The 26,474-nt window shown below is 44.6% G+C and overlaps 1 protein-coding gene across 3 annotated transcripts in view; it reads right to left on the reverse strand.

The window, feature by feature from the left end:
• The window catches only part of CIAO1 (cytosolic iron-sulfur assembly component 1), a 251,841-nt gene that overhangs the window by 38,067 nt on the left and 187,300 nt on the right, over positions 1 to 26,474 (reverse strand). For all 3 annotated transcript variants that reach the window (XM_078667004.1, XM_078667003.1, XM_078667005.1), the window contains exons 6-7: positions 8,207 to 8,408; positions 7,597 to 7,684 (exon numbers count right to left, since the gene is read on the reverse strand). In XM_078667004.1, coding sequence (XP_078523130.1) covers positions 7,597 to 7,684; positions 8,207 to 8,408 — 290 coding nt within the window. The remainder of the gene's footprint in view (positions 1 to 7,596; positions 7,685 to 8,206; positions 8,409 to 26,474) is intronic.

Raw genomic sequence — 26,474 nt, forward strand, 5'->3', positions numbered from 1 at the left:
CGGAAAAATGCTAGCTTGGTTGGACAAGAAAGGGGGAGGCACTAGAGGCATACAGCAATTACACACAAGGGAGGGGACCCTTCAGACGCACCCCGAGGAGATTATACGCGTTTTAGCGGAACACTTTGAAACAGTTTACACCCCAGAAAGAGAAGTCACGGAGAGTGCAGCATTGAACTCCCTCAGCCACATCGTGACCCGGACACTTCCACCGGAAGCGGTCCAGGACCTAGACGCAGACCTCACAGTCGAGGAAATACAGCGAGCTATACATGCGATACAATCGGGAAAAGCCCTGGGCCCAAACGGGATCCCCATAGAATGGTACAAACTCATGTCTGACAAGCTCAGCTCACCACTGCTGGCAATGTACACGGAGAGCCTATCGAACGCGGAACTCCCGTCGGACCAACGAACCGCAACGATAGTAGCAATCCCGAAACCCGGAAAGCCGCCGATGGATTGCTCATCTTATCACCCGATTTCTCTTCTTAATGCGGAAGCGAAAATTCTAGCGAAACTTCTAGCTAATAGATTAATGACCCATCTCCCGCTATTGATACACCCTGACCAATCGGGCTTCATGTCAAATAGAAACACTGCTCTAAATCTCAGACGTTTACATGGGATCCTAGCTCGGGCCCGTTATTATTGGAGCCAGCGGTGATCCTTTCACTGGATGCTAAGATGGCGTTCGACATGGTAGAGAGGGGACACCTCTTCGCAGTCCTATCGCTTATGGGATTTGGCCCTAAATATATAGCTTGGATACGCCTCCTATACGCCAATCCAATAGCTCGGATCACAGCTAACGGCCATATCTCACACACGATCCAACTGGCAAGGGGAACCCGTCAGGGCTGTCCCCTATCACCCTTGCTGTTTGCTCTGGTTCTGGAACCGCTGGCGACGCTGATTAGGTCAACTCCATTACTGAAAGGGATTAGCTGGAAGGAGGGATGGGAAGATCGTATATCGCTCTACGCAGACGATATGTTGGTGTATTTGACGGACCCGGACAGGAGCATACCGGCACTCCTCGCACTCTGTGATGCCCACGGGAAAACGTCGGGCTACACTTTAAATTGGTCGAAATCTGTACTATACCTCCTGAAGGGAACGGAACCCTCACTGGCAGCGGACTGCCCGCTTCTGCGCGCCACGGGCTCCTTTAAATACCTTGGCATACATATCACCGACAGTCCGACGGAATTCTTTGACAAAAACCTGAAACCACCCCTGGAACGTCTGCGCAGCGACGTGAAGCATTGGGCGTCTCTGCCCCTAACACTCCTCGCACTCTACAAAATGATGGCTCTCCCGAGGTTTCTGTACGCACTAGAGATCACTCCATAGCCGGTCTCGCCACGATACTTTCAACAGGTAACGGCATTGGTATCCAACATTGCACATGTTAAACTGAACAGAAGTTGGTACGGGGAAGGAATTGCACTACCCAACCTGCAAATGTACTACTGGGCAGCGCAGCTCAAAACTATTAACCAGTGGATTCATGCGCCTCAGGATGACCCGGCCTATAGGGCCGATAGGGCGCAATTAGGCACGGACAGCATGCTATCGGTGCTCTATAACAGAGGCCAGGCTACAAAATTGATAGGGCCCACGAAGCACACGGCCACGCTATGGCACACTGCGCAAGCGAAATTGGGTTGGAAGGGAACAATCACAAAACTCACCTTGCTCTGGGACACCAAGGCACTGGGACAACTGAGGCGCAGCAAGGGGTTTGCTCAATGGGAAAGCATCGGAATATCCACGGTAGGGGACTTATGGGACAAGGGAACAGTGGTGCCGTTCGCCCTGCTCCAGCGACAATACAAATTAGAAACTTATATGTACGTGCAGATCAGGCACGCATTGCTACAGGCAATACCGGCAGAAACCGACATTCCGGAATCCTCCCCATTAGAAGACAGGCTGCTCACTGATTACATGCAACACGGTGCTACCTCACTTACCTACCGAAAGCTGACCAATAACCTATCGGACCCTACACTGAAGTTACGAGAGAGATGGGTGGAAGAGTTGGGTGAAATGGATGACACGGAATGGAATGAGGCACTAGCATCCCCAAGAGAGGTGGGAATTTCGGCAAGTTCAGACTGGTACAGCTCAAAATCCTACATAGAATATACTACACTGGAACCACACTACACAAGCTGCAGAGGGCTCCGCATCCCTATACTCTTTGTGGATGTGGAGAGGAAGGGACGCTAATCCATACCCTCTGGGAATGCCCATTGATAGCTGAATACTGGCGACAGGTGATGCGCACTATTTCACAAACACTTAAGGTCTCCCTGCTACCAGAGTCACGTAAATGTATTTTGAATATGTGGGAGCCGAATGACTTATCCAGATATGATCAGACGTGGGGCACATTGGGCATCATGGTGGCAAAGAGATATAGCACAGAGATGGGGTGCGTTGGAACTACCCACCTTAGCGCAGTGGTGCAGGAACATGGACATGCTATTGATAACAGAACGAGCGGTGTACGTAACTAGGGCTTGCCCTCGTAAATGGAACAAAGTGTGGACTCCATGGAATGTATATAGGGGGGATATATGTGATCCATTGCCGGAAGATGATGTCACCAGTTCCGATGAAGAAGAAGAAGGGGATTAGGGCAGGAGTAGCCGCACATTGGGACAAAGCCAAACACACCATTCCCCAAATTAGATTCACAATTTTGGAGGTGGTGGATGAAGTGGAAGGTAAAGATCACCACATAATGCTTTCGAGAAGAGAAACATCCTGGATTAAAAGTCTTGGAACAATGAATCCTGGGGGGCTTAACGATCAGTATGAGATGTTATGCTTTCTTTAGAGCGTTGTGTATCCATTGAGATTTCAGAATATCATGGAAGCATATGTCAATACATGGATAATATTTGTTGGCAAGAAGAATCATTTGTAAAGGGTTGTTGCACATGAGGCAGATTCCCAGTAAGGGGCGGAATATATGTTGGAATTTTTTTATCATTTTTTCATATACATTTTTTCACATTCACATATATTTTTTAAGACACTCCCTCAGATTTTTTGTAGACTTTCCTGGGATTCAGGTTTGATACGGTTTCGTTTTTCACAGCAACATCAGTCATGCTCGTTTCAGACTAGGGCTCTCATAAAGTTTCCTCGTTCAAAACGCGGTTTAGGGATGGACTCACAAATACCACATGACGCATATGGGCGTGTCACTTTGGGATCCCAACTTGGAATCGGCGTGTAGGAGAGGCATGGCGGTTAGTCTTTTCAAGCGGCATTAGAAGTGGGAAGGTAAGAGTTGTTGTAAATTAGGTTTCCTAATTTGCAGGGCACAGTAATCGCACTTCGCAAAAAGGGTTTTATTCATTACAACCTCTCTGATACTATTGTAGGAAGAAACGCGGTTGGATACCTTCACCGCGACGGAGGAAGAGAGGCAAGGCGGTTAACTTTTTCAAGCGGCATTAGAAGTGGGCAGGTAAGAGTAGCGGTAAATCAGGCTTTTAAACTTGCACGGCAAGTCAATCGTGTTTATTATGGAGGGGTCACACTCATTACAATCCTTTCAAACCATTGTGGGAAGAAACGCGGCTGGATACATTCACCGCGAGGAAGTACGTTATTCTACCCCGCTTTAAGATTGACAGGAGGCTGGTCTTGGCACGTTGGTATGAACACGAAACAAAACATCTAGCCACAAAAGGTAAAATGTTTATCCATGGGAAAGCTATCAATGAGTCATAGTTATAAAAGCAAAGGGTTTATTTTTAGTATACTTTACTTTATATATTTTCTAGGAGGAACCGAGTTATACAGAGAAACTAGGCAGAGTCGTGTAAAATTCAGTCACAATCTCTGGCTCCCACGTTTAAATACCATGTGAGTAAGGAACATGTTTCTTTTCGAATTGCATTGGGATGCTTTTTTCATATACAACCTCATGGTGAATGTTAGTATACACAAACACAGGGAACCCCCGCGTGTGCAACACCCTGTTTTGATTCGTGTAATGTTACGTATGACTTACAAGCAAAACATCTTTTGACATATGTTTTTTTCTGATACATGTTATTTGCAGTGCCGACGGAACGGACCGAACGTAATACAGTCCCGAATCATCTATAATGAATTAACTTTAATGAAAAATCTGTTTATTGTAATAACAATTTTCGTAAAGTACCATTGATTTGTACCCCTGAAGAAGGGTCTAAATTGACCCGAAATGCATTGGGTTCTTTAGTTAATGTCCTTTGTTTCCCACAGGTCAATGAGTGACTGTCTATTGTTTAAACATGTTAGAATAGTGTAATAAGCAAGTAATTTATGTTTTCAATTGTCAAAATTGATGTGATAATAATTTAAATGCTCAAATATACATTGAAATACAAAGTTGAATTCTAGTCATAATTTGTTTTTGATAACATTTGAATCAATATATGTTACATGATTTAGATTTTTAAGCCCTGTATAGGGACAGGGGTTGAGCGTCTCATAGACCAGATTGCATCTGGCCTCGACAGAGGTATTAAAAGGTTGCAGATCTAAGACAAGTGAGTAGAGATATGTCGCACATGATGTCTTAATGTTAAACCTCGGTTGTGCATGACTGTATACTTACATCTTCACAGTACTATTGTCGTATTGACTGTCAACGTGTATGTTTGTTACACTGGAAAATAATAAAAATTGTTTAAAAAAAAAAAAACTCTGGTCGACCCAGTTTCCCTGTCAGCCTGTGGACATAACTCAGCCAGGGGATACGGTTCGCTTGATCAAGAGCCAAACAGTCTCTTAATATTTCACGATTCATACTAATTCGGGGATTAACCATGTAGAAATCCACTTCAGGAGCGGTGCAATAGCAATTAAATCCTCCAAAAAGCCAGCTCCAAACTCCTGATGGACAATATAGCCAGACGTGGATTGCGGCACGGATTGAAGGTTTTTAAAAAACTTGTTCTCAACAACTTGAATTTCCTTTGTATTCCTAATACTCCAAATGTCTGCACCATACATTATGAGGGAAATACAAAAATTATTCCCAGATAGGGAAAGGTAGGGACCCTGGTAAGCACACTGCCCTCACAATGGAAAGTTTAACCCTTTCCGGTTTGTGACCAGTTATCATGACATGGGATTTAGTAAAATTGACGCTAAGGTCTAAGGATTTCATAAAAACGGCAAAGGAATTCAAAAGAAGTTGTAGCCCTACCGCCGTTCGTGCTAGGAGGACGGCATCATCCCCATAGAGGAGTGCCGGAATCAGGCGCTCTCCTACACGTTGGATGTCTTTGCAAGCTTCACCTAGGACTTGCTCCAGGTTGTTAATATAAAGGGTGAAGAGTAAAGGGGCCAAGATGCACCCCTGCCTAACACCATTTACAATACGTATTCCCCCGCTGCAATTACCCTTATGATCATATCTCACAGTGGCAGTTAAATCACTATGCAGATCGGCTAGGAAGTGCACAATATTTCTGTCAACACCTAATTTCAGGAGCATAACCCAAAGTTTGTACCTATTCACTCGGTCAAAGGCCGAGGAAAGGTCCATAATGCCAGATAAAGTGTACCCTTCTTGGTGACTGTATACTTCCCGATTAAAATATTTAAATTGAGGCATTGATCAATTGTGCCCTTGCCTTTCCTGAATCCATATTGCAGATCTGATAGGGTTTCGGATAGCCAACCCGTGAGTTTATGGAGTACCACCATACCGAGCACCTTTACGGCAAATCAATTAGTGAAATGGGGCGATAACAACTAGGGTCCCCTCTATTGCCCTTTTTAAAGATGGGCACTATTACTGATTCAGACCACGAACTGGGCAGACCTGATTTACAGGCCTTGTTAAAAACATTCACCAGTATTTTAGACCATGTCTTTATATCAGATTTAAAAAGATCGGCTGGGACACCGTCAGGTCCTGGGGCCTTATTGCCTGTCATTTGGGATATGGCCTCTGCTACATCTGGTTCTGTAAAATTCATGGTATAAGCCTCAATCTCAAAAATAGTGCCAGTGCAACCTTGGGTATCCTCATCATCATACACCGATTTAAAATGATTGTACCAGTCCTGTTCCTTGATACTACAATCAAGGAGATTATTAATGCAGTCTTGAAAAAAGGGTTTGTTGACAACTTCCCAAAATTTGGCACTGTCTTTAATGACTTCAATAGATAATAGCTCATTCCAAGCCTCATATCTAATCTCCTTTTTCCGGGTTATGAGAGTCATTTATAGCTATTCCTTATTGCTGCTATAGCGGATTTATCTGGTGGATTTGTTTTCAAGGCTGTCAGCAGCTAGCGTTGGGCTGCTGAGCACTTTCGGTCAAACCATCTCTCCCCTTTTTTTTGACTGCACCTTACATGGCCGCATAAGATCAGAAGCTACCTGGGTACAAATTTTAGTATAGGACATTAACGTCCCCCGAGCTTTCGTTTGAGCAGATGAGCATCTCACAACCGACCTTGACCAATAAATTTGCCTGGAAATCCTGTGGCACAACCAGGCACCATTTAATTGTTCGAGCCTGGTCTGTAGGCCGTATATCTAGAGAACCAACAGTTCTATTGGTTTTCTCGGGTTTCTTGAGTCCATCTACTAAGGTAAAAATGACCGGATTGTGGTCACTGAACGAAGACCAGATAGCAGTGTAGCCACTAACCCTGGTAGTTAACGCTGCACTGACAAAAATATAATCGATAGTTGATCGCATGCCCTTACCTTTAAAAGTTGGAACAAATATGCCATCATTAAATTTGTTAGGATAAATTAGGCCATTGTCTGCCATTAGTTTCTCCAAAAAAACTCCCTGCATTGAGTGTTCAAAGTGTGTCTCTGTTTGATCTGCTGGGCCAAGGCTATCCCACACCTGACAGTTTTAGTGGCAGCAATGTACATTAAAATCACCTAAAACAATAACCGAATAAGAAGTAATTTGTTTCTCGCTATATGTTTCGAGAAAATGGTACAGACTAACCAGGTTATCATTTGTAAAAGCCCTATCAAAAGAGTTATAGAAATTAACAATAAGAAGGGTTTGTGCATTAGTGAGGTTAATCTGGACAGTCAAAAAATTCGGAGAGCCTGTTTCCAATTTAGTGTAGGAGCCTGCGATTTTCAGAGAAATCAGGGTCAATAACCCGCCCTTTGCCCTCCCCATTGCAGAGGCTATCGCTGGTAACGAATAAACAGTATAGCTGTCCGAGCAAAAAAGATTGTTAATGTCCCAAGTTTCATGCAGCCCAATAATGTCAAACTCACTTAAAAAATCCCTCCACCTAGCGTCGTCTGACTTATTTTTCAGCCCTGCGATATTCCAGCTTTGTATCTTCGCACTCTCATAGGTTTCGTTAGGCGATACCCCACAGCTATTGGTGGTGCCCAATGGTAAATTACATTCAGTTCGATCAACCCTGCAGGATACAGACTTTTCAGGTAAAACAGTAAGAGTCTCTATCGTGTAAAATTGTGACACTGACTTGCTCATGTATAGAGGATGCTCTCCCTCCACTCTATTATGTGAAGAAGGTTCTCTAAGGACGCAGGTGTACATATCATGAGTCTACATTCTTACCATGACACGTCATACACCGTCCTGCTGTGGAATCCGGACAAGGTGCAGATGCACTTCCAGGTGGGGTCTGATCCGCTGCAGACAACTCCTGGAAAAGATAGATAGGCATTGAGCAAGATATCATTACATTTTTCATACTACAGGAAATACATCTCCACCCCACACTTAGAATGAGTTACTGTTTGTCACATAGGGTAGGTCAGACCTCAGCACTCACTCGCAAATAGGAGAAACACTGATCATCCCTCATAGTAGGTTAAGCATAATTTCCTCACAGAGTAGACAGACGTCATCACTTTCTCATACAATAAGACAGATCTAATCACCACCTCAGTTCAGCATTGCCAACTTTCTCACATCCGCAGTAGGACATACCTATCTCACACCAAGCAGGACAGATCTCTCTCATTGCTGCCTTCCCACACAGATCTTAGAAATGACTCACCCAAGACGATACACAACAGCACCATCAATTTGTAGGACAAACTTCAGCATCTCAAAAACAGTAGAATAAACATCCCAGCACTGCAGTACAGACGTGAGCCACTTCTTTCATACAGACATCAGCACATAACATTCCGCTCAGTCACAGGACAATCTGGGCGTTTACCCTGCTCGTTTCCAGGTCTGTACTGGCGCCAGATGCGGACGGTTCGGTCATCACTGCAGGAAGCCAGCTGCTCTCCAGTCCGGTCAAACGCCAAGCTCCAAACAGTGGACTCATGACCTTCTAATGTAGCACAACATACCCAGTCATCTTCCTCCTCCCTGTACAGCTTCACTGTGTCATCATAACTGGCTGATGCCAACAACTGCCCAAAAAGTGGGAAAAAAACATACGTGATTTCAAAGTGACTAAAGAGGTTTGCTATAACACTGTCAAGTTATTACTCATGCTATATACTGAGAGGGCCCAACCAGGCCTGAAAAGATGGAGTACCAAAGGCCCTCCACCCATGAATTACACCAGACAACTGACCTCACTTTTTAAACTCTGAAGACTCAGCTGCATCACAGTCCAAAAAACCTTGAGAACCTAAAACCCACCTATGCATGCGCATAAGAGAAATCTAAGAATAGGTGGCAGTGCCACCTATGGAGGAACAGTTAGATGCAAAAATAAAAGCAGGATGAGGCAGGCACAGATCAAGAGAGAAAGAGATACACATAGATTTAGAGAGATAGACACAAAGAGAGATGGAATAAGATACAGAACCATAAAGAGTGAAGTAGCAAAAAAAGAGAGCAGAACAGGAACACAGAGGTAGAGAATGGCACAGAGACAAGGAAAGATACACACAGATGGATAGCAGAAAATAGAGAGGTGGTGGATGCAGAAAGAGTAGTAGTAGTAGTAGTAAAGTAGCTTACTGAATTAATCAATTATTACAGTAAAATATGCATCATCGCATATAAATATTCTACAAGTAAAAGCATTCACATCTGACAGCGATACATCTTTAAAAAAATTCTGAGTATATTCCAACATCAACGGTTATTTACATTTAGCTACTTCATAAAATCTTCCCATTGCTGCCTTTGACAGCACTGGTCACATTGTTCGACGTACGACAGCTGTATTTACTACCATCTTTACCACAATATATTACCTTTCGTTAATAATAAAGTGCAAATTTGCTTAAATATGCAAAATGCATACAAATCCTTAATTTTATGCAACCAACAATTGCCCCAAAAAAGGAGACCGAATACTCTTTTGGTTTTGTCTTTTCCCTATCTGTGCAAAGATATAATAAACAATCATACAGATCTGTTCCTATTTTTGCATTTTTAAACAAGGGGCATAGATAATTAATTCTTCCTTATAATTTAAGGCTCCCAATTTTCCATTTTTATGGATTTTTACAGATAATTACAAACAGAAAACCAAGTGTTTCCCATCTGTATTTATTTTTAAAAGTGGAAAAATGCAGAAAAGTGATCTTCATATGGGTGACTCTCCATGCTGTTTTTCGTGATTTCTAGGAAGACAGCTGAGCAAATAGTCAGCATGGGAAGTTAAAAATAGGTTGAGATTTCCCTAAATGCAGGTGCACGGTGACATATATTTATATTATAATGCTCATATTTACCTGAAGGTGTAGTGCTTTGCTATATGTGGCTGCCTAATTTGCTAAAACGCGACTGGTAGCTAAGTATGAGATGCATGTTTATCAGTTAAATAAATGTGGAAATATACAATTTTATGACTCCATATATTTGCAAAACACAAAATAAATATGGATAAATACCAATAAGATGGGCAAAAAATAAATATGGATTAATACAGGCGGAAATGTTAAAAAACATAAATACCATAAAACCGGGAGCCCCACTTATAATCAACAGTTTGGCACAAATGCATACAATATGTATAAGAGCTTGAACTGTGAATGTGGCACCACAGACACGACTGGCCCTATTTCCTTTAAAAATTGGGCTCCATCTCCCTTCAAACTCCCAAATTGGAATATATAACAATCTAAATCTTAAGACTTTCTTTTTTACATGGCCTGGCAAGTTTAGCCGTAGATAATCTTTACTCTGTGCACTCAAAGTGTCAATTACTAAGTTTGATGGTTTATATTTTGCAGCTTCTGTCAGGTCGTCGGCCCACTGCTGAGTAGTCAATGTGTTTTTCCAAGCTTAGCGACACATTTGGCCCAATGTCAGTGCATCAGGAAGGTCATAGGCTTCTAGAATTCTCGATAACTTGTGCAATTCAAAGTCTTTATAGATATAACTCTCCCTAATTCTTCATATAATAGGTATTTTAATAGGACTTCGGGACCTCTACACATGGGAGGCTTGCGCCCTGGGTATCTGTAAGCGACACAAACACATGAAAGTAGAAATGCGCTTTGCCTCCCAGGTGCTCCTCCTGGCCAAACGGTGCATCACTACGCACTGGAAGGCATCGGAAGGTCCTCCGCTGGCGGCATGGGTGGGCGCTGTCAAAAAATGGAGCACGGCGAAGAGGGAATACTTCGAGCAGAGGAAGTCCAGGGAACCTGCAAACATCCAATCTCCATGCCCTGGGCCATGTTACTCCACTCCTTTACGCAAGAAACACTAACAGTGGCAGGACCACGGATGATCGGTTCCCCCTTGTGGCCCCTGTGGCTACCCAGGTGGACGTACAAAGGGCTACACGTGATCATAGCATACGACAAAGTGCATCCCAGTTCTATACCCCAAGTTTGTTCAAGGTTAGAATATGGCTGACACCCCATAACCCCTACAATAACATGCAAGGAGGGGAAAATACACCTCACATTCCCAGCAAGGCATAGCGATCACCCTGCATGAACGTTAACTATAACTAGACATAAGCCTACAAGGGCTGTCACCAATCAAAAGACTGAGCGAGGGCTCTAAAACCCTAGAACCCTACTCTGATGTCAACATAGGGTACGCTTGTGCAATCTCATTTGAAGTTGAAGTTAAAGTTAAACCATTTATAAAGCGCTCGTATACCGAACGGTTTCTTGGCGCTTTGTAAGCGAATACCAACGGCAATGATAGATGTGATGTACGTACTCTTAATTAAATGGCAATATACATGTTTTACAAATAATAGATATTTTAATGAAGTTGGGTCAGCCTTGACACAATCGACAATATAGTTCACAGTACTTCTATAATGGAGTGTTACCAAAGATTTTAGGCCTAATTGCAGTGGCACAATACAGTAAGGAGTTGCCGACCGTAGATGCAATAAATTGCGTACACATTTCCCAAAAATGTTTATGAAATTGGAGATGGCCTTGTTGCTCATTACCGGGGATGCATACAATAGATATGGAACCACTTTCATGTGTAGGGCTTTGAGTGATTCATTAATCGCTTTTCCTCTAAACATATTCCTGAATCTCAGAATCTCAGAGCCGACCTAGTCATCACTGGTGCCTTTAATTTACGATTGGCCTGGTGACTTATTATCGAAGGTCACTCCAAGATAGTCAAAGTGGTTTACTATTTCAATTGATGATTCACTTCGTACCCACTCCCTAGCTTTTGTGTGACGTCCCCAGGTCATAATGTTTGTTTTGGACAGATTGACAGTTAGTCCATTCTCCATATTCCACAAATGTAGTTGTTTGAGTTGGTGTTGTAATCCTTTTGGCCTCTGGGACAGGACCACTAGGTCATCCGCATATGTCAGATATGTTATTTTTGCACCACCTAATTTTGGAGGAATACCTGGTCAGCCTTTAACAACATATTTAGGTCAGCAATGTATAGGGAAAATAGTGGGGCTAGGATACATCCTTGTCTAAGGCCGTTTTCAGTACATAACGTAGGTGATAATGTGTTTGTTGGTTGATAGTTTTACCTGTACCCAAGTATCGGAGTGCAGTTCAATGATGAGGTTCAAAAGGTTCCAATCTATATCCCATGCTATAAGTTTGCAGCATAGCTTTTGCCGATTAACCTTGTCGAATGCTGTGGAATAGTCCTCCAAACGGGCATATAATGTTGTTTTCTGTATGCATGCCCTACCCTCCCCCCCAGTAAGGACAATGTTAAAATGTTATCGACTGTTGAGCATCCTGAGCGAGAAATAAACACATGCGCAGATTGAAAAAGAAATGCACAGAGAGGGAGGAAGATGGATAGAGTACGATGAAGGAAAAGACAGAAACTGCCAGATGAGTTGGAAAGAGAATGTTGGAAGACAAAGACATGAATGGAGAGAGTAACTGAGCGAGAAAGAGAGAGAGCGCAAGACCAACATGGTGAGGAATTGAGAAAGAACTTGGCACATAAAGAGGAGAGGGACCAGCAAGTAAAATGAGGAAGCGAAAAATAGAGATAAAGGGAGATAGAAACGGATTTTCAGATGGAAAAATGAACAGAGATGGATGAAGTATGAGACGTCATAGAAAGAGATAGGGAAAGGGTAGGATGGACATAAAGGAGAAGATGGAAAGCAGGATAGGAACAAATAAAGGGGGTAGAGCAATGAGAGGGAGGGAGGGTGATGCAGAGAACCCAAGAGACAGTCAGAGGGGAAGAGATATACAGAGAACCGGGTGAAGGACAGGAAATCAGAGAAGAAACAATTGGCAGAAAGACAGACATGGAAACAAAGAGGAGGGAATGAAAAAGAAACTAAAGGGACCACTGTACTAGCTCACCAGCTGGTGAAATCAGATATCAAACTGCAACCTATTCTCCTTGATTTTTACATCTAATGTACTTAAATCCAATTTAATACCTGCAAATTATTTTCTTTAAAGTATTTTACGCCACGTTTTCTTACCCCAGATTAATGTTGTTTTAAATTGTTGGTCAATCATAAGCTTTATTTCGATCTACCAAGGATCATAAAAGTACAAATACATTTCATTTGTATCCCAAAAAGATGCTGTATTACTCTTTAAATAACAAGTACAAAGTGTCTGAACCCCTTATCAACTTCTATGACTTTTTATTTACAATTATAGAATCCTTTAACTAGTTGTGTGCGGGGGGAGGGATATATTTCGCCCATTTATAGGAGGCTCTTCTACAATGGGAAGGGAAGGCACTCAAGGAACCTCAGTTCAACTAAGGGGTTGAGACAGGTGTCCTGGTTAGCACACTCATGTGAGGGTGATTCACTAGGTTGTGCATTTGTGGTGATGTGCATAAATGAGATTCAGCTCTGGCAGGTGCACTGTCTGTGATACGCTGGACTCAGGAACTTCTACAGGTGGGGAGATACCTGTGACAGTACTTGGCTGTGTCTGAGGGACACACAGTTGTGACAGGTGGCACTCAAGTACATTTTAGGGAGATTAAATAGTGGTGTGTCTCTACATGTAGCATGGTACACAAAGAATTCATTATCCGTCAAACTCGAAATTGACAAATGTGCACGTCTATTTTGGATTGAACCCAGCAGACAATGCCCTATTGAGACCCTTTTCCGTCCATGGTCCACCCTCTTGGAGACTATTCTTCCGGCCTTGTACGGACCCTTTCCGATAAATACCACTGTCCCTTGAGAACACCTTTTTGTCCAAAAATGGTATAGAATACTGAATAAATGTAGCCTAGATATAATATTATTAACAACCCTAAATGTTGCACCTACACATCTGACTTTGCTCAACTAGAAGAGCTGTTCACATGAATAAATAACTATCTTTAACAGCTCCCTGAAACCAGGCACTTCCCCAAATTTCTGGAAATATGCAGGTGTTAAACCCTAATTAAAAAAAGTGTCTCCATAAAGCTGACAGATTTGAACAACCATAGACCCATCTTTCTTCTCCCATTCTGGTGAAATGGCTATAAAGGATGGTCTTTTCTCAATCATGTAGAACATAATTTTATTTGAGACTCCTTCCAAGTAGGTTTCAGTACAGGGTGGGGTATGGAGTTGGTCATGGTCTCAGTCCTTGACAATCTCCGCAGACTGGTTGACAGGGTTAAAATGGGAGCATTGTTCCGTTTGGACTTCTCTACTGCATTTGATACCACTAATGATGCCACCTTGTTCACCAGAGAGCAGGCAGAATCCATGCCACAGTAGCTTATATTATATATACCTGTCTTGCAACAGATGGTTATTTTACCACCCCACAAATCTAAGCCTAAACCTACCAACAGTGGTGTACCTTGTCAGCACTGCTTTTTGACATCTATATGCAACCTTTTTCTCACTATTTGAGGCAGTCGAGGGCGAGGAATTACCTCTATGCAATACACCCAAATTATTTTGGGATTTACCAAAACCTTGATGATACCTCAATCCTGTCACCTAGTCTAACCTGGACCAGATGGTGTCTAACAACTTCATGAAACTAATTCCATCAAAAACCACACTGACAATCAATCCACCTGGAGGTATTTCATCAGAATCTTTGAACTGATGTACAACCATGGGCCTTCCTCTCTCCCCATTGACCTCGGTTCGCACTGCTATCAGAAACACGACGGTTGACCTAACTCTCAGTAGAGTGGGCGAAAGGTCTGTATGGCGGACATGGTACTCTGTCCCATTTGTGGCAGAGTACCCTGTCTGACTAACAATCCAAGTGGAACCACCTGGTCTATGCGCACTTTTACCTATACCATTTGGTCTAAAAAACGTAAATTCAAACTTAAAGTTTGAATTTACGATTTTTAGACCAAATGGTATAGGCAAAAGTGTGCATAGACCAGGTGGTTCCACTTGGATTGTTAGTCTTATTGAAGCACATGAGGGACAATGTGCCAAACTCTGCAGCACGCCTGATAAATATTTTAGAAAAAGAATTATAGAGAACAAATAGGGAGTGCTCCTCAACCAATATTATTATAGTTCAGAGTACCCTGTCTGCCAAATTCCTAAGCAAGCCTTAAATGATTAGGCCCCAAGTGATTAATATATCAAGTTGCAAACTGACATTTTACAAAGTGGGATGACATTTATACCCACATGTTCTACAACAAACTTGGAAAAGAAAGTAGAGGCAGTCAAATTCATACAAAAAAATTAGGAAAAAGTATTTTAAGCACAGAACATAGAACCAGTGCCTACTACAAGACAGCGAGCAAATTCAGATTGAAATCTAAATTGAATCCATATGTAAATAACAGATAATTGAAAGACCCTTGATGAAGGATTTACAAATTGACATAGAATGAACACAATAAAATGAGGAACAAAATGACACTGGAGAAGTTGATGAACGACCAACTTATTACTACTGACAGAGCAGACAAGAGAGAAGATTGTTATTAATGGATACTTCTAACTTTGAAATTAAAGGTGATGATCATTGTTGGACCTGGCCCTCTTTTAAAGGCTAACCCCTAAACTTTGTGAGACATTTACCCTTTTCTCTAACCTATCTGGGTTCCTTTGCCAGAATGGGCAGCTTTTTATTATTGCCTCTTATTATGTATCTGACCCAGGGAGCATGGTAAAAATATCAGACTAGCGTCCCTGAATTCAGAATTAATTAGTACACTCTTGAGGATAGATGATTTCTACCGTCTGAGTTGGGAAATAGTACTTTTAGGAAGTAACGGTTTCCTCGTCCATTCTTGCTGGGTGCTGCTGCTGGAATGTGTATTCACCGTCTGGAGATACATAATAAGAGGTAATAATCAAAAGCTGCCCATTCTGGCCTAAGGGAGACAGGTATCCTTACAATAATAAAACGAAGATGGCTGTAATTCATTACTTGGTCATACCACACACTTCAGGGCATGACCTACCATCAGCTGCCAATGCACCCTGCCCAAGGGCCGATCATAGGGATGTCTGATATGTAGTAAAGGAACCCAGATCGGTTAGAGAAAAGGGTAAATGTCTCGCAAAGTTTAGGGGTTAGCCTTTAAAAGAGGGCCAGGTCCAACACAACCCCCTTCCAGCCAAACGCAGGGGAGAACAATCACTACCAGGATGGGCTTCCCCGTGATGGTCGATAGAACATGGAGCCTGGCCCACAACAGCCTACTCCAGTCCTAGGCCCAATGAAAACAGTATTCTCACTTGGGGACACCACCTGTGTAGCACATAATCCTTGCTTGCTCGGAGGGGTGTCCCAACACAACAACAGTACACACACAGCTAATACAGGGTAATGGCCCAGTAAACCCCCCGTCAACCAAGACAACCAACTACAGGGGCCACTGACAGCTGTCAGTGGTGAGAGCCAGGCCTCCGGCCTGGCAGACTTCTCTACTGCTGGGGGTGTTGGAGAGTGGGGGGCAGTAGCCCTAGGTGTTTGGCATCTTCTTTCCGCTCTCCCTCCTGTGAGGTCAGGTTTGACCGCCTGACCAACCAACCAGCCCTGGGCCCCTACCCAGCTGCTGGCCAGGAGACTGAGGACTGTTCCACACCCCGGTCTTCTCCCTTAGGTTGTCCTGCACCCTCCCACCTGGAGAGATGCCTTCAGAACACAATTCGCTCATCAGTCCAGAACTTTCTCCTCGCAATTGAACCATTAACCTGGGGTCCAATCCCCCATGTATAACCAGGGGCAGAGGTGAGGCTTACCTCCCTCGGCACCCCCTTCCAGATGTCTGCACCCTCCCAACTGGGGTGATACCCTGGGGACAAAAACTGGTCAGGTCACTGTTTACCGTAGGTCTTCCCTCCAGGTCAGGCAACCCCTGAACCTGGCTTTCTGATTCAAGGGCTGAACCCTGCAACGGAGCATTCACCTGGCGCACCGGGACTTCCTGGGCAGCATGCCTGCCCCCATTCTCACCTCTCAGCCTGGACTTCTGCACCCTTGCCCCTGGGGCGGTACCGCCAGACACCAGAACTACCGGAGCCCTACTTCCTGGCGCTCCACATCCTACTACTACCGGGGAATACCCCCCCAAACGCCTCACCAGATCTTCTGGCAAAAAAAATGGCTTCCACTGGGGGTTCTCTGCGGACAGAGAACTCGTTTTCCGACAGGTGTTGGCATAGCTCTGGGACATAAGTACTTAAAATGAACTTTCTCACTTTTAAATCAGATTTTTCCCCTAGGTGAGCCTTTACCCAATCTTGCAGGGCCTCACATACAGGCTCCACACCTTTCTCCTGATATTGGCTGGACCGTACCTGGCCGACCTTTAACCCACACTCTCCTGGGCTTTCATTACTTCCTTGTATCGGCCTGTAATCATGGTCTCCCTGCACCCCTCCTCTGGAGTCAGTAGAGTTCCCCCATCACGAGAACCACAAACCACCTGGGTCAGTCCCTGAATTCCTCTCAAGTACCCTGAGTCCCACAGGAGCTATCTCATTCCCTAGTTTCTCCTGGTGCATGTCGCTCCCCTCCCTCAAGTGGGGCGCCCCATCTCTGGGTGGGTGTACTACCCTTACTGCCCTATTTGTTTGAATGTTGCTGCCATCATCTGGTCTGGGTTCCACTTCAAACCTAGTACTGAGAAAGAGATTGCTGCCACCAGCTGGGCTAGATCCCTCCTCCAGTTCAGCATCTAAAAATAAAATTTTGCGGCCACCCGCCGAGTCGTACTTCACTACAAACTTAGAACAGAAAGATGAATTTTCACTGCCACTAACTGGGCTGGACTCCTCTTCCAGCTCAGCACTTGTAATTGAGTCGGGGTTGTTGCCAGCTGGGGGGTGCATCCTTTCCACCTCAGTGCTGGAAAATTAATCATTGCTGCTGTCAGTCGAGGCGTACAAACTTCCACCCTCAGCATTTAAAAATGAGTCTTTGCTGCCACTAGCTGAGTCTTACTCTGCTTCCCACTCAGCACAAAAAGGTGAATGTTCGCTGCCACCAGCTGAGCGGTGTTCGGTCCCCCACTCAGCAGAGCTCATGGTTGGAGCTACATCATTTTCTCTTTGTCGGGCGGCGGCCCACCAGGCCTCCTGCCTTTGTTGCTCCAAATCAAGTTCTTCCATCTTTAGCTCATGCTCTATTCTCATCCGCTCTTGTCTCATCTTAGATTCCTCCCTCAGTAATTGGAGGCGGTTGTTCATTTCTATCCTTAGGTTTGCCATTGCTATCTTATGCTCTTTGTCTCTTTCCCTGTCCTTTAATTCCTCTGGGGACAGGCCTCTGACTGGAGAATCACTGATGCTTAATGGGAAAGAATCCCTCCTCCCCTCGGAGCCCAGGCGCCCATTTAACTTCTCAGTAAGGTGGCTTTGTAACCCGTCTTTCTTATAATCAAACATGCTAGATGCCAGGGACTCTGCGTCACTCCTGGTCAAAGAAAATTTGCGGTTCCTAATGACCCAAAAGATGGCATCTCGAAAAACCGGCTAACAAAAACAAGTGGTACGTTATGGTCTACACTCAATATGCAGTAGTCAATGATCACTGTACATGAAATCATAAATGCAAGTCCGGATCCCACCGCTTGCTGCCAATGTTGGAAATGGGATTCCCAGTTGGCTGGGGTTTGCACCAAAGCCAAGCAGGAACCCCCACTCCCAAGGAAAGGGGGGAGGTACTCTCCCAAAATAACCCCTGCTCACCCTTATGGCAACGTAGCCCGAGCAGACAGGCTTACTTCAGAGGCAGGGTGTAAAGCATTTATGACCACATACAGTAATACAAGAGACCCACTACAGATGGACACTACACAGGTTTTATGTAAAAATATCTGCTTCTTTATATAACTTTATCACAAGACCAATCACGTTAACGAAGATCCACAATATTAATTTAAAAAGGGCTTGAGTCCTATACAAAAAAATGCTTAGGTTGGTTTAGTTCAGGTCCGGGTAGGGTAATTCTTTGAGCAGCGCCACTTGTACTCACAGTGTCTTACGATAAATGTGGAATAACGAAGAACCAGGCCCCTTCAGCTGGGACGACGTGGAGAAGCAAGGATGTGCACCAGCTCGTGTTGGTGGCCGGTACAAGGCATACAGGCCGACATAGTTAAATCCGAGGCGCACCGGCTGGTGCGTGCAGTCAGTATGAGGCGTACTTGAAATGGAAGGGTAAAATACGAAGCTCACTGGCTGGTGCGTGCAGTAAGTACGAGGCGTACTCTGGTGATGTGGAAGGCTGGAATACGAAGCGCACCGGCTGGTGCGTGCAGGGAGTATGAGGCGTACTCTGGTGATGTGGAAGGCTGGAATACGAAGCGCACCGGCTGGTGGGTGCAGTGACTACGAGGCGTACTCTGGTGCTACTGACAGGCTGAAGTACGATGCGCACCGGGGACGTCTTTGATAAGGTGCGAAGCGCACACTGATGCTCAGATTGCCGTAAGAGTTTGATGTGCACCGGGTATGCTTTTGGTGAGGTGCGCAGTGCACGCTAATACTTTAGGTTGACATGATAGTACGATACGTACAGGGGACGTCTTTGATAATGTACGAAGCGCACGCTGATACTTGCAATTCGATGAGGACGATGGACTTGAGCTGCGACGAGGTCAGCAGGGCTCTTGAAGGTGCGAGGTCGTGGAGCTGCAACGAAGTCAGTAGGGCTCTTGAATTTGCGAGGTCTGGGAGCCACGACGAAGTCAGCAGGGCTCTTGAAGTTGCAAGGTCTGGTAGCCGCGACAAAGTCAGCAGGGCTCTTGAAGTTGCGAGGTTTGAGAGCCGCGACGAAGTCAGCTGGGCCCTTGAAGTTGTGAAGTCTGGGAGCCGCGACGAAGTCAGCAGGGCTCTTGAAGGTGCGAGGTCTGGAGCCTCGACGAAGTCAGCAGGGCTCTTGAAGTTGCGAGGTCGGGGAGCCGCGACGAGGTCAGCAGGGCTCTTGAAGTTGCGAGGTCTGGGAGACGTGACGAGGTCTGCAGGGCTCTTGAAGAAGTTGCGTTCAGCGCTTCCAGTCTGCCAGTGACGAGGGGTCACCGGGAAGTGCTCAAGCGGCTGCTGGCACTCCACCCCCACAGAAAGGGGTTTCAGAGGAAGGCAGGAAGGTGAAGTCTACTGCTCCTGAGATTTTATTCAGGGGGGCCGACTCAGTTCCAGGCCCTTGGAGATCTTCCTTTTCTCAAGTCTCCATGTAAGGCCTTTCTCCTTACAGTCCCCCCTTCTGCCGTCCGGCAGTCTTCTTGAGTTTCCAAAAGTAGTCCGCCCCTCAAGTGCAAGGGTCTCTCCTTTATCCAGCGAAATGTCTTTGATGTCTCTGATGTAGGCAGGGAGTTTCCCTCCCCAGATCCTGGTGGTGGGTGTCCCCCGTCATGGGACACCTCAACTTTTGAAGCAGGGAGGCAGGGTCATCAGCCGCCCAGCAGGAAGCGGCATCAGCATTGTGAATAGCAGGACACAGCCCTGAAACTACTCCTCCCCTTGATCCAAAATACAGACCCTTGCACTAGAGGGGCGGACTACTTTTGGAAACTCTGGTAACTTGTAATGTCCCTATAATGTAAGTCAAATGATACTTTTTCCGACACATACATTTCATAGTGGCAAAAGCCACGCTCCAATTATTATTAGGATTCACTTCCATTGAAAAGGTGTGTTTTAGTTTACTTAAATCTTTGGAAGGAAAATAAAGGGGTGGAATGGGAAGGAAGTGAGAGTTGTGTTTCCAATGTCTACTCCTACAAGAAAATATGTTCTCTTCTACAACAAGAAATGATGAACAGAATGACATCAAACCTTGAATAAAACTAGAGATTTACTCAAAGGAATACGTTTGCTTGTTTGGTGTAAATCTACAGATAACTTAGAGAAATTTGAGTTACAAAAATGTGTCAAGCAGGCTATGAAGGATTATTGAGAAAGCTACTTTTATATACACAGGGGAGACGGCTCCTTCACTTAGAAAAATACATTCTCTGCCCCCAACAGTGAGAAAAGGTAAAATTGTTTGGCAGGATTTGTCAATCTAGCTTCAAGTCTGTAGATTTATAAATTTGAGAGTAGAACAAAATGTAAATCTTTTTTGAAAATCCTGACAAAACCTATTAAAACAATACCATAAATTCACAGCACAAATACGCACGGTAAAGACCTCGCGCTGTGAGCAATATGGATCCCGGGAATGGCTCAGGGCTGGACTATAAGCCAGACACTGCAGTGCTCTGATGGTGCTTTGTACGGCGATGGTGCAGAGCCTAACTTAAGGTCAGGCTCTCAAAAGTTCATACACATGAAGGCCATGCACATCTCGTTCAGTGGCAAAGAAGATGGTGCAGGGGCTGTCCACAGGCCAGGCCATACGCTGCTGAAGGCCATATGCAGCAGGGTCGTGGCAAGGTTGCTAGTGCAGGTACTGCACACCAAGAACCCACTATGAAGGGCCCAACGCGTGCATGTCTGTTGTGCAGGGCACTGGGTGCACAGGAGGTTGAATATGCGGCCTGTGGCCAACCCTGCACCACATAGCCAAGGGCACTGCACCGAGAGGTGCACAAAAGGTTGCGTAGGTGGCCTGGTCGAAGGCAGTGTGCAGAAGGGGTTGAGTGCATAGGACTTTGAACGCAGGGCATGCCCTCAGCTAGGCCAACCTTGCGCAGCACTACAAAAACAGGTCTGCGTAAAAAGTAACAAAGGTATAAAAGTATTTATTAAAAGGAAAATTAGATAGTGAGAGACAAAATATCAGGAAGATGTTCTAGAACTTGCAGAGCAACCACAGCAGAAATAATGAGGTAAATGGAGGAGAACTATCTTTTAGGTCAGCATTAAAATTACAATCCTAGAAAAAGTGGGAGGGAGAGAAAACGCAAAGGTAAGGTAGTGGCATTTCTTGGTAAAAAATGAATGATACGGAAGTAAGGTGGGTTTTACCTGGCATACTTGAAAAGTATATTCCCTTCATGATAGAAGCAATCAGGATCCATTTTAAAGAAAGTGATCGGAGTGACTCTTCAGTCATGTGTGCGCACAACAATGATGCCCCTCAAAGATGTAAACTAGATGCCATCGTAGGAGGAAGTACCAGGAGTGTACCTCTGGAGAAACTTAGCTGTGGTTATGTAGCATCATAGTCAGTTTCTTTATTTGTTCTATTGCAAAGAAGGAGAAGTTGGAGTTGTGTTTGTGATATTTGCTGTTGGGATCAGACAGTGGTTTTCCGGGAGAGGTTTATGGATGTTAGAATAATGTCCCTTTATAATGATTTTCAGTGGAAAAATAGTGCTTCCAACATAGCGTAGTTCACATTAACACTTTAAGATGTAAATAAAATGTGATGTTGTGCAATCAAGCCATTGTCTTATTTTGTATTCGGCTCTTTTGTGGTCATTAAATTGTTTTTTTTTGTTCCTAAGTTTACAAATAGAGCAGTTGAGGCAGATACGGAATCCACCTTTTTCTCGTTGGTCCATGTGTAAAAGTTTTGGCCATTCTAAAGCTTAACTGTGGTCTTTGGTGTATGGTGCCATAAAGTGAGGAGTTATGCGGATGTAGATACCAGTGTTTTTTTGTAGTGGTTTCCTTATTAAGTCGTGGCCCTCATTAGAATCTGTGACAAATCTTAAAGGAGAAACTGAGTCTATTTTCTTTTCTGGTGATCTCCTGTATTTTAGCTGTGTGCCAATCGTATTCCTTCCTGGGTTAGTCGAGTAATTAGTTCCTGTTTTTAACATAGTCCTCTTCTTCGCTACAGTTTCCACTAATGTGTAACATTTCTCTTTTATGGATGTTGACAACAGTAGGTTTAGGGTAGCAGGAGGCAGCAAGAGTTCTTCTCAGGTTTTCTTTGGTATAGATTGTCGAGCCCGAGACAGCAATTCAGTTTCTGGAGATATGACACGTACATTTCAATCTGGATCACTGTCTCAATAAAGTGATGAAAAATGATTTAGCTACATTACCAAAATACAATCAATATAGCTCACTTACACAATGATGTATTTTGCATAAACGTCTAATTGGTTATCCCAGAGAAAGATTCCTTCCACTTGTCCCATAAGGAGGCTGGAGTATGTCAGTGCAAATTTGGCACCCATTCCAGTACCTGACGTTTACATGCAAATGTCCTTGGTAACCCCGTAACTGCTGACCCTCCCCCCCCCCCCCCCGCCTTCTTTCAGGTGCTGAGGCCTTTTTTGGCTTTTTGCACTAGTACAGCTCCATACATTTCCACATAAAGTATCTACAGAAGAGAAATGGATCAAACCAAGGTCAATGGCTGAAGCCCTTGGGAGGGGACTCCCATTGACCTCGGAATGATCCATTCCGGTCACAGGCACAAGGCCCAGACACACAGGTGGCACAATATTTTTATAATATTTAGGCCCAGATCTCTGTACTGGGGTGAATGTATGACATTGTTTTGCATTCTGTCCATCAATTGTTCTTTTTGCATTTACCACCCCGAGTGGGATGATAGCTGCCCAGGCATGGGCCTTGTGCTCTCCATGTTACTGGATTCAAGCTAGCTAGCCTGGCTGATATGGGGTGAAACCCTGAAACCAGTCCTATGAAGCTTGGTTCCAGTCCAGGGAGGACCGTTGCCATAGGGAGCAGGGTCAAGACTGATTTGCATACGGCTGGGTTAAAACTGGAATGGCATGGGGAGGAAAAAAACGATGGATTTAGGCCCACATCTCTGTACTGGGGTGAATGTATGACATTGTTCTACATAACGTCCATCAATTGTTCTTTTTGCATTTGTCACCTCTAGTGGGATGGATATGCCCAGACGTGGGTCCCGTGATCTCCATGTCACTGGATTCAAGCTAGCCTGGCTGATGAGGGGTGAAACCCTTAAACCGGTCCTAGGATGCTGGTTTCCATTCCAGGTAGGACCTGGCCTGGCAGTTTGGGCTAGAATGTTCCCAAAGGGAGCAGGGTCAAGACTGATTTGCGTATGGCTGGGTTCAAACTGGATGGCATGGGCAGCAAAAAAACTATGGATTCAGGCCCAGATCTCTGCACTGGGGTGAATGTATGACATTGTTCTGCATTCTGCCCATCAATTGTTCTTTTGCAATACTTTTATAGGCATAGGTGGGGTACCACTGGGTGGTAGCAATTTTGCGTATTCCTGAAGTTTCCATCACAGAATTGTAAGGAAAATGTGTGATTTCCGGCTAAGTTTGTGGTTTGCAGGGCATTGTGTGTAAGAGAACCTCATGGAATCCACACAAGGCACACCCCCCTGAAATCCCCTGGTTATCTAGTTTTAAAAAATGTTGAGGTTCATAGGTTTCCATGGGTAGTGGGCGAGCATGGCCCCAAATCTCGCAGCTAGCCCAATCGCTGATCTCTCCACATAGCGCTTAGGGCCTTTTGTGTCACGGTCTCTTGGCCCACCACACAAGTGAGGTAACGTTTTTATCAGGAGACTTGGGGAATGCTGGGTGGTGGGATATGTGTGACTCCCTGCAGATTCCAGACGTTTTCCTCACAGAAATGTGAGGGAAAAATGTGTTTTCAGTCAAAGTTTGAGGTTAGTACGACATTGTGGTTACAATATGTGGTGGGATCCACATGAAGTACACCACCCTGGACTCTAGCGGGTGTTTAGTTTTCAGAACTGTCTGGGTCTGGTAGGTTTTTCCAGGTGGCAGCCTACTCAAGCCCAAAATGTGCTGCCATTCACCACTGTAAGTGGGAAGATGTTGGTAATTAGCTACTCATGTGGCCCATATTTAAAAACAAAATCCAAAAGAATGAAATGTACTCTCATTTACCATTGGGCTGGAATGTTTTAGTGTGCGAGAGAGCAGAAAGTCTGTTGAGGCTTTAGGTCTGAAGGTGGGGCTTGATGTTCGGATTGGCCACACCCACTCCATTATTTTATGAAAAAATATATATTCCTTCCATACAATGGGCTTTCTGCACCCCCAGGGGCAAATTGGAGGCAAACCTCCTGTCTGTCCCTGGGAGGGCAAAATGACAGTTTTTCCAGTAGGAAAGTGCCCCTTTATGCATGGACACCCCTCACTTTTTGCCTGACATCTGATGCATTTTGACTCAATGTGCCGTATGTACCTGGCAATTAGGTTGCCAGGTTCTGTGTTCGTTCCCAAAACTGTACCTTTGTACCCACAATTGGTGTTTTCTGGCCACAGGTTAGCCCCTTGTAAAATGTACCATGGGTACCAACGGCACTGTGACAAGGGAAGGCCTCTAAGGGCTGCAACACCTATTGTGCCACCCTTAGGAACCCTGCATCCTAAAACCCACACACTGCCATTGCAGGCTGCGTGTTGTGGTGCAGCGAAAAGTGAAGAGTCGACATGGCACTCATCCCTCTGTGCCATGCCTGCAACCCACTGCCCGGGGCCTAGATCACCTCTCTAGCAGGGTGCACTAGCCAGTTGCATATACACTTGTACCCCTACAGTGTCTAAGTCCATTCTTAGACATTGTAAGTGCAGTGTCGGTTTGCGGGTGATAACAACGAATGATAAAGAAGGTAAGTAAAGAAATGTATTTTTATTTATGTTCTCCTATTTATACAGACAAACTTAAATGTTCACTGAAGACAAAACAATTCTTATTTTCTTTCTTTGTTAGGTCCTGGCGGAGTCTGTGGCGCGGTTCCGGGATGCCCTTGGAAGAAGAAAAGAATATGACACAGTAAGGTACTTTACCAATCTTAAAGTGAAGCTCTAAATTGCCTCACTTCATATCAGTGCTAAATGTGAATAACGAAAAAAAACACAAAACGAGTTTAAATAGTGGTGTTTGACAATCCAGCACTAAAGGCACGCACTGAAGGAAGAAAAAAAGTAAGCCAGACCAGAGAAGGAGGCGGTGATGATTAAAAAAAAAACGAATGAAGAGTCTCAAAATCAGTCCCCAAGCCCCTATGTCTAACTTGGGTGTGAGACTCCTGACTGAATCCCCCTTCCGCCTACCAAAGATTCTGCCCTGTATCTGGCTGTGCTCCTGACCCAGTACTCCATTCGGGGTTTGCCGGCCTCACGTTGTCGCCACAGGGTATCAGTGAGCAGGGTTTTCACATTCACCACCCCTTTAGTAGCGCCCGTATCTTTTTCTCCGCTTTGCTTGAAGAGAAGGGAAGAAGTCCTGGATACTCTGTTCGGGTGATTAAACCCCCGTGGATTTTCTCTCTTCCAAGTTTTATTCAGAGAATATGTTGGTTTTGGCGTGGAGTTGGCGTGGAGTTTTCATTTTCTGTCTGGAACTCTTCTGATGTCGGGTCACTCGCGTGTACTCCGATTTGGCCTTTTCCAGACAACAACAACAATTCTTCCTGCTTCCTGGGTTTAAAAGGCCCTCCCTTCTTGATGATTGGTTCCAGCCTTATCACGTGATTGGCGTCATTGGATTCTGTGTTTTGTGTAACTTCCTGCCCCTTCGAAGCGCCGCCATAAGTGACGGGCTGTGAAGAAAAAGTAGGAGCGTGCGGGTGAGTTGAGAACGTGCCAGGGAATGGGTTGTTTGTCTGTTTCCTCACGGTCCTCTATCTCCCTTTCACATGCAGTAAAGCCATAAAGAGTATATGGTCTGGGAGTTGGTCATTACGGACTTCACAGGTCCATATTGACTCTACTGAAATCTGGGAAGTTTGGTAGCAAACTTCTCAGCACATTAA

Source organism: Lissotriton helveticus, chromosome 11 (assembly GCF_964261635.1).
Source record: "Lissotriton helveticus chromosome 11, aLisHel1.1, whole genome shotgun sequence".
Taxonomy (NCBI): Eukaryota; Metazoa; Chordata; class Amphibia; order Caudata; family Salamandridae; genus Lissotriton; species Lissotriton helveticus.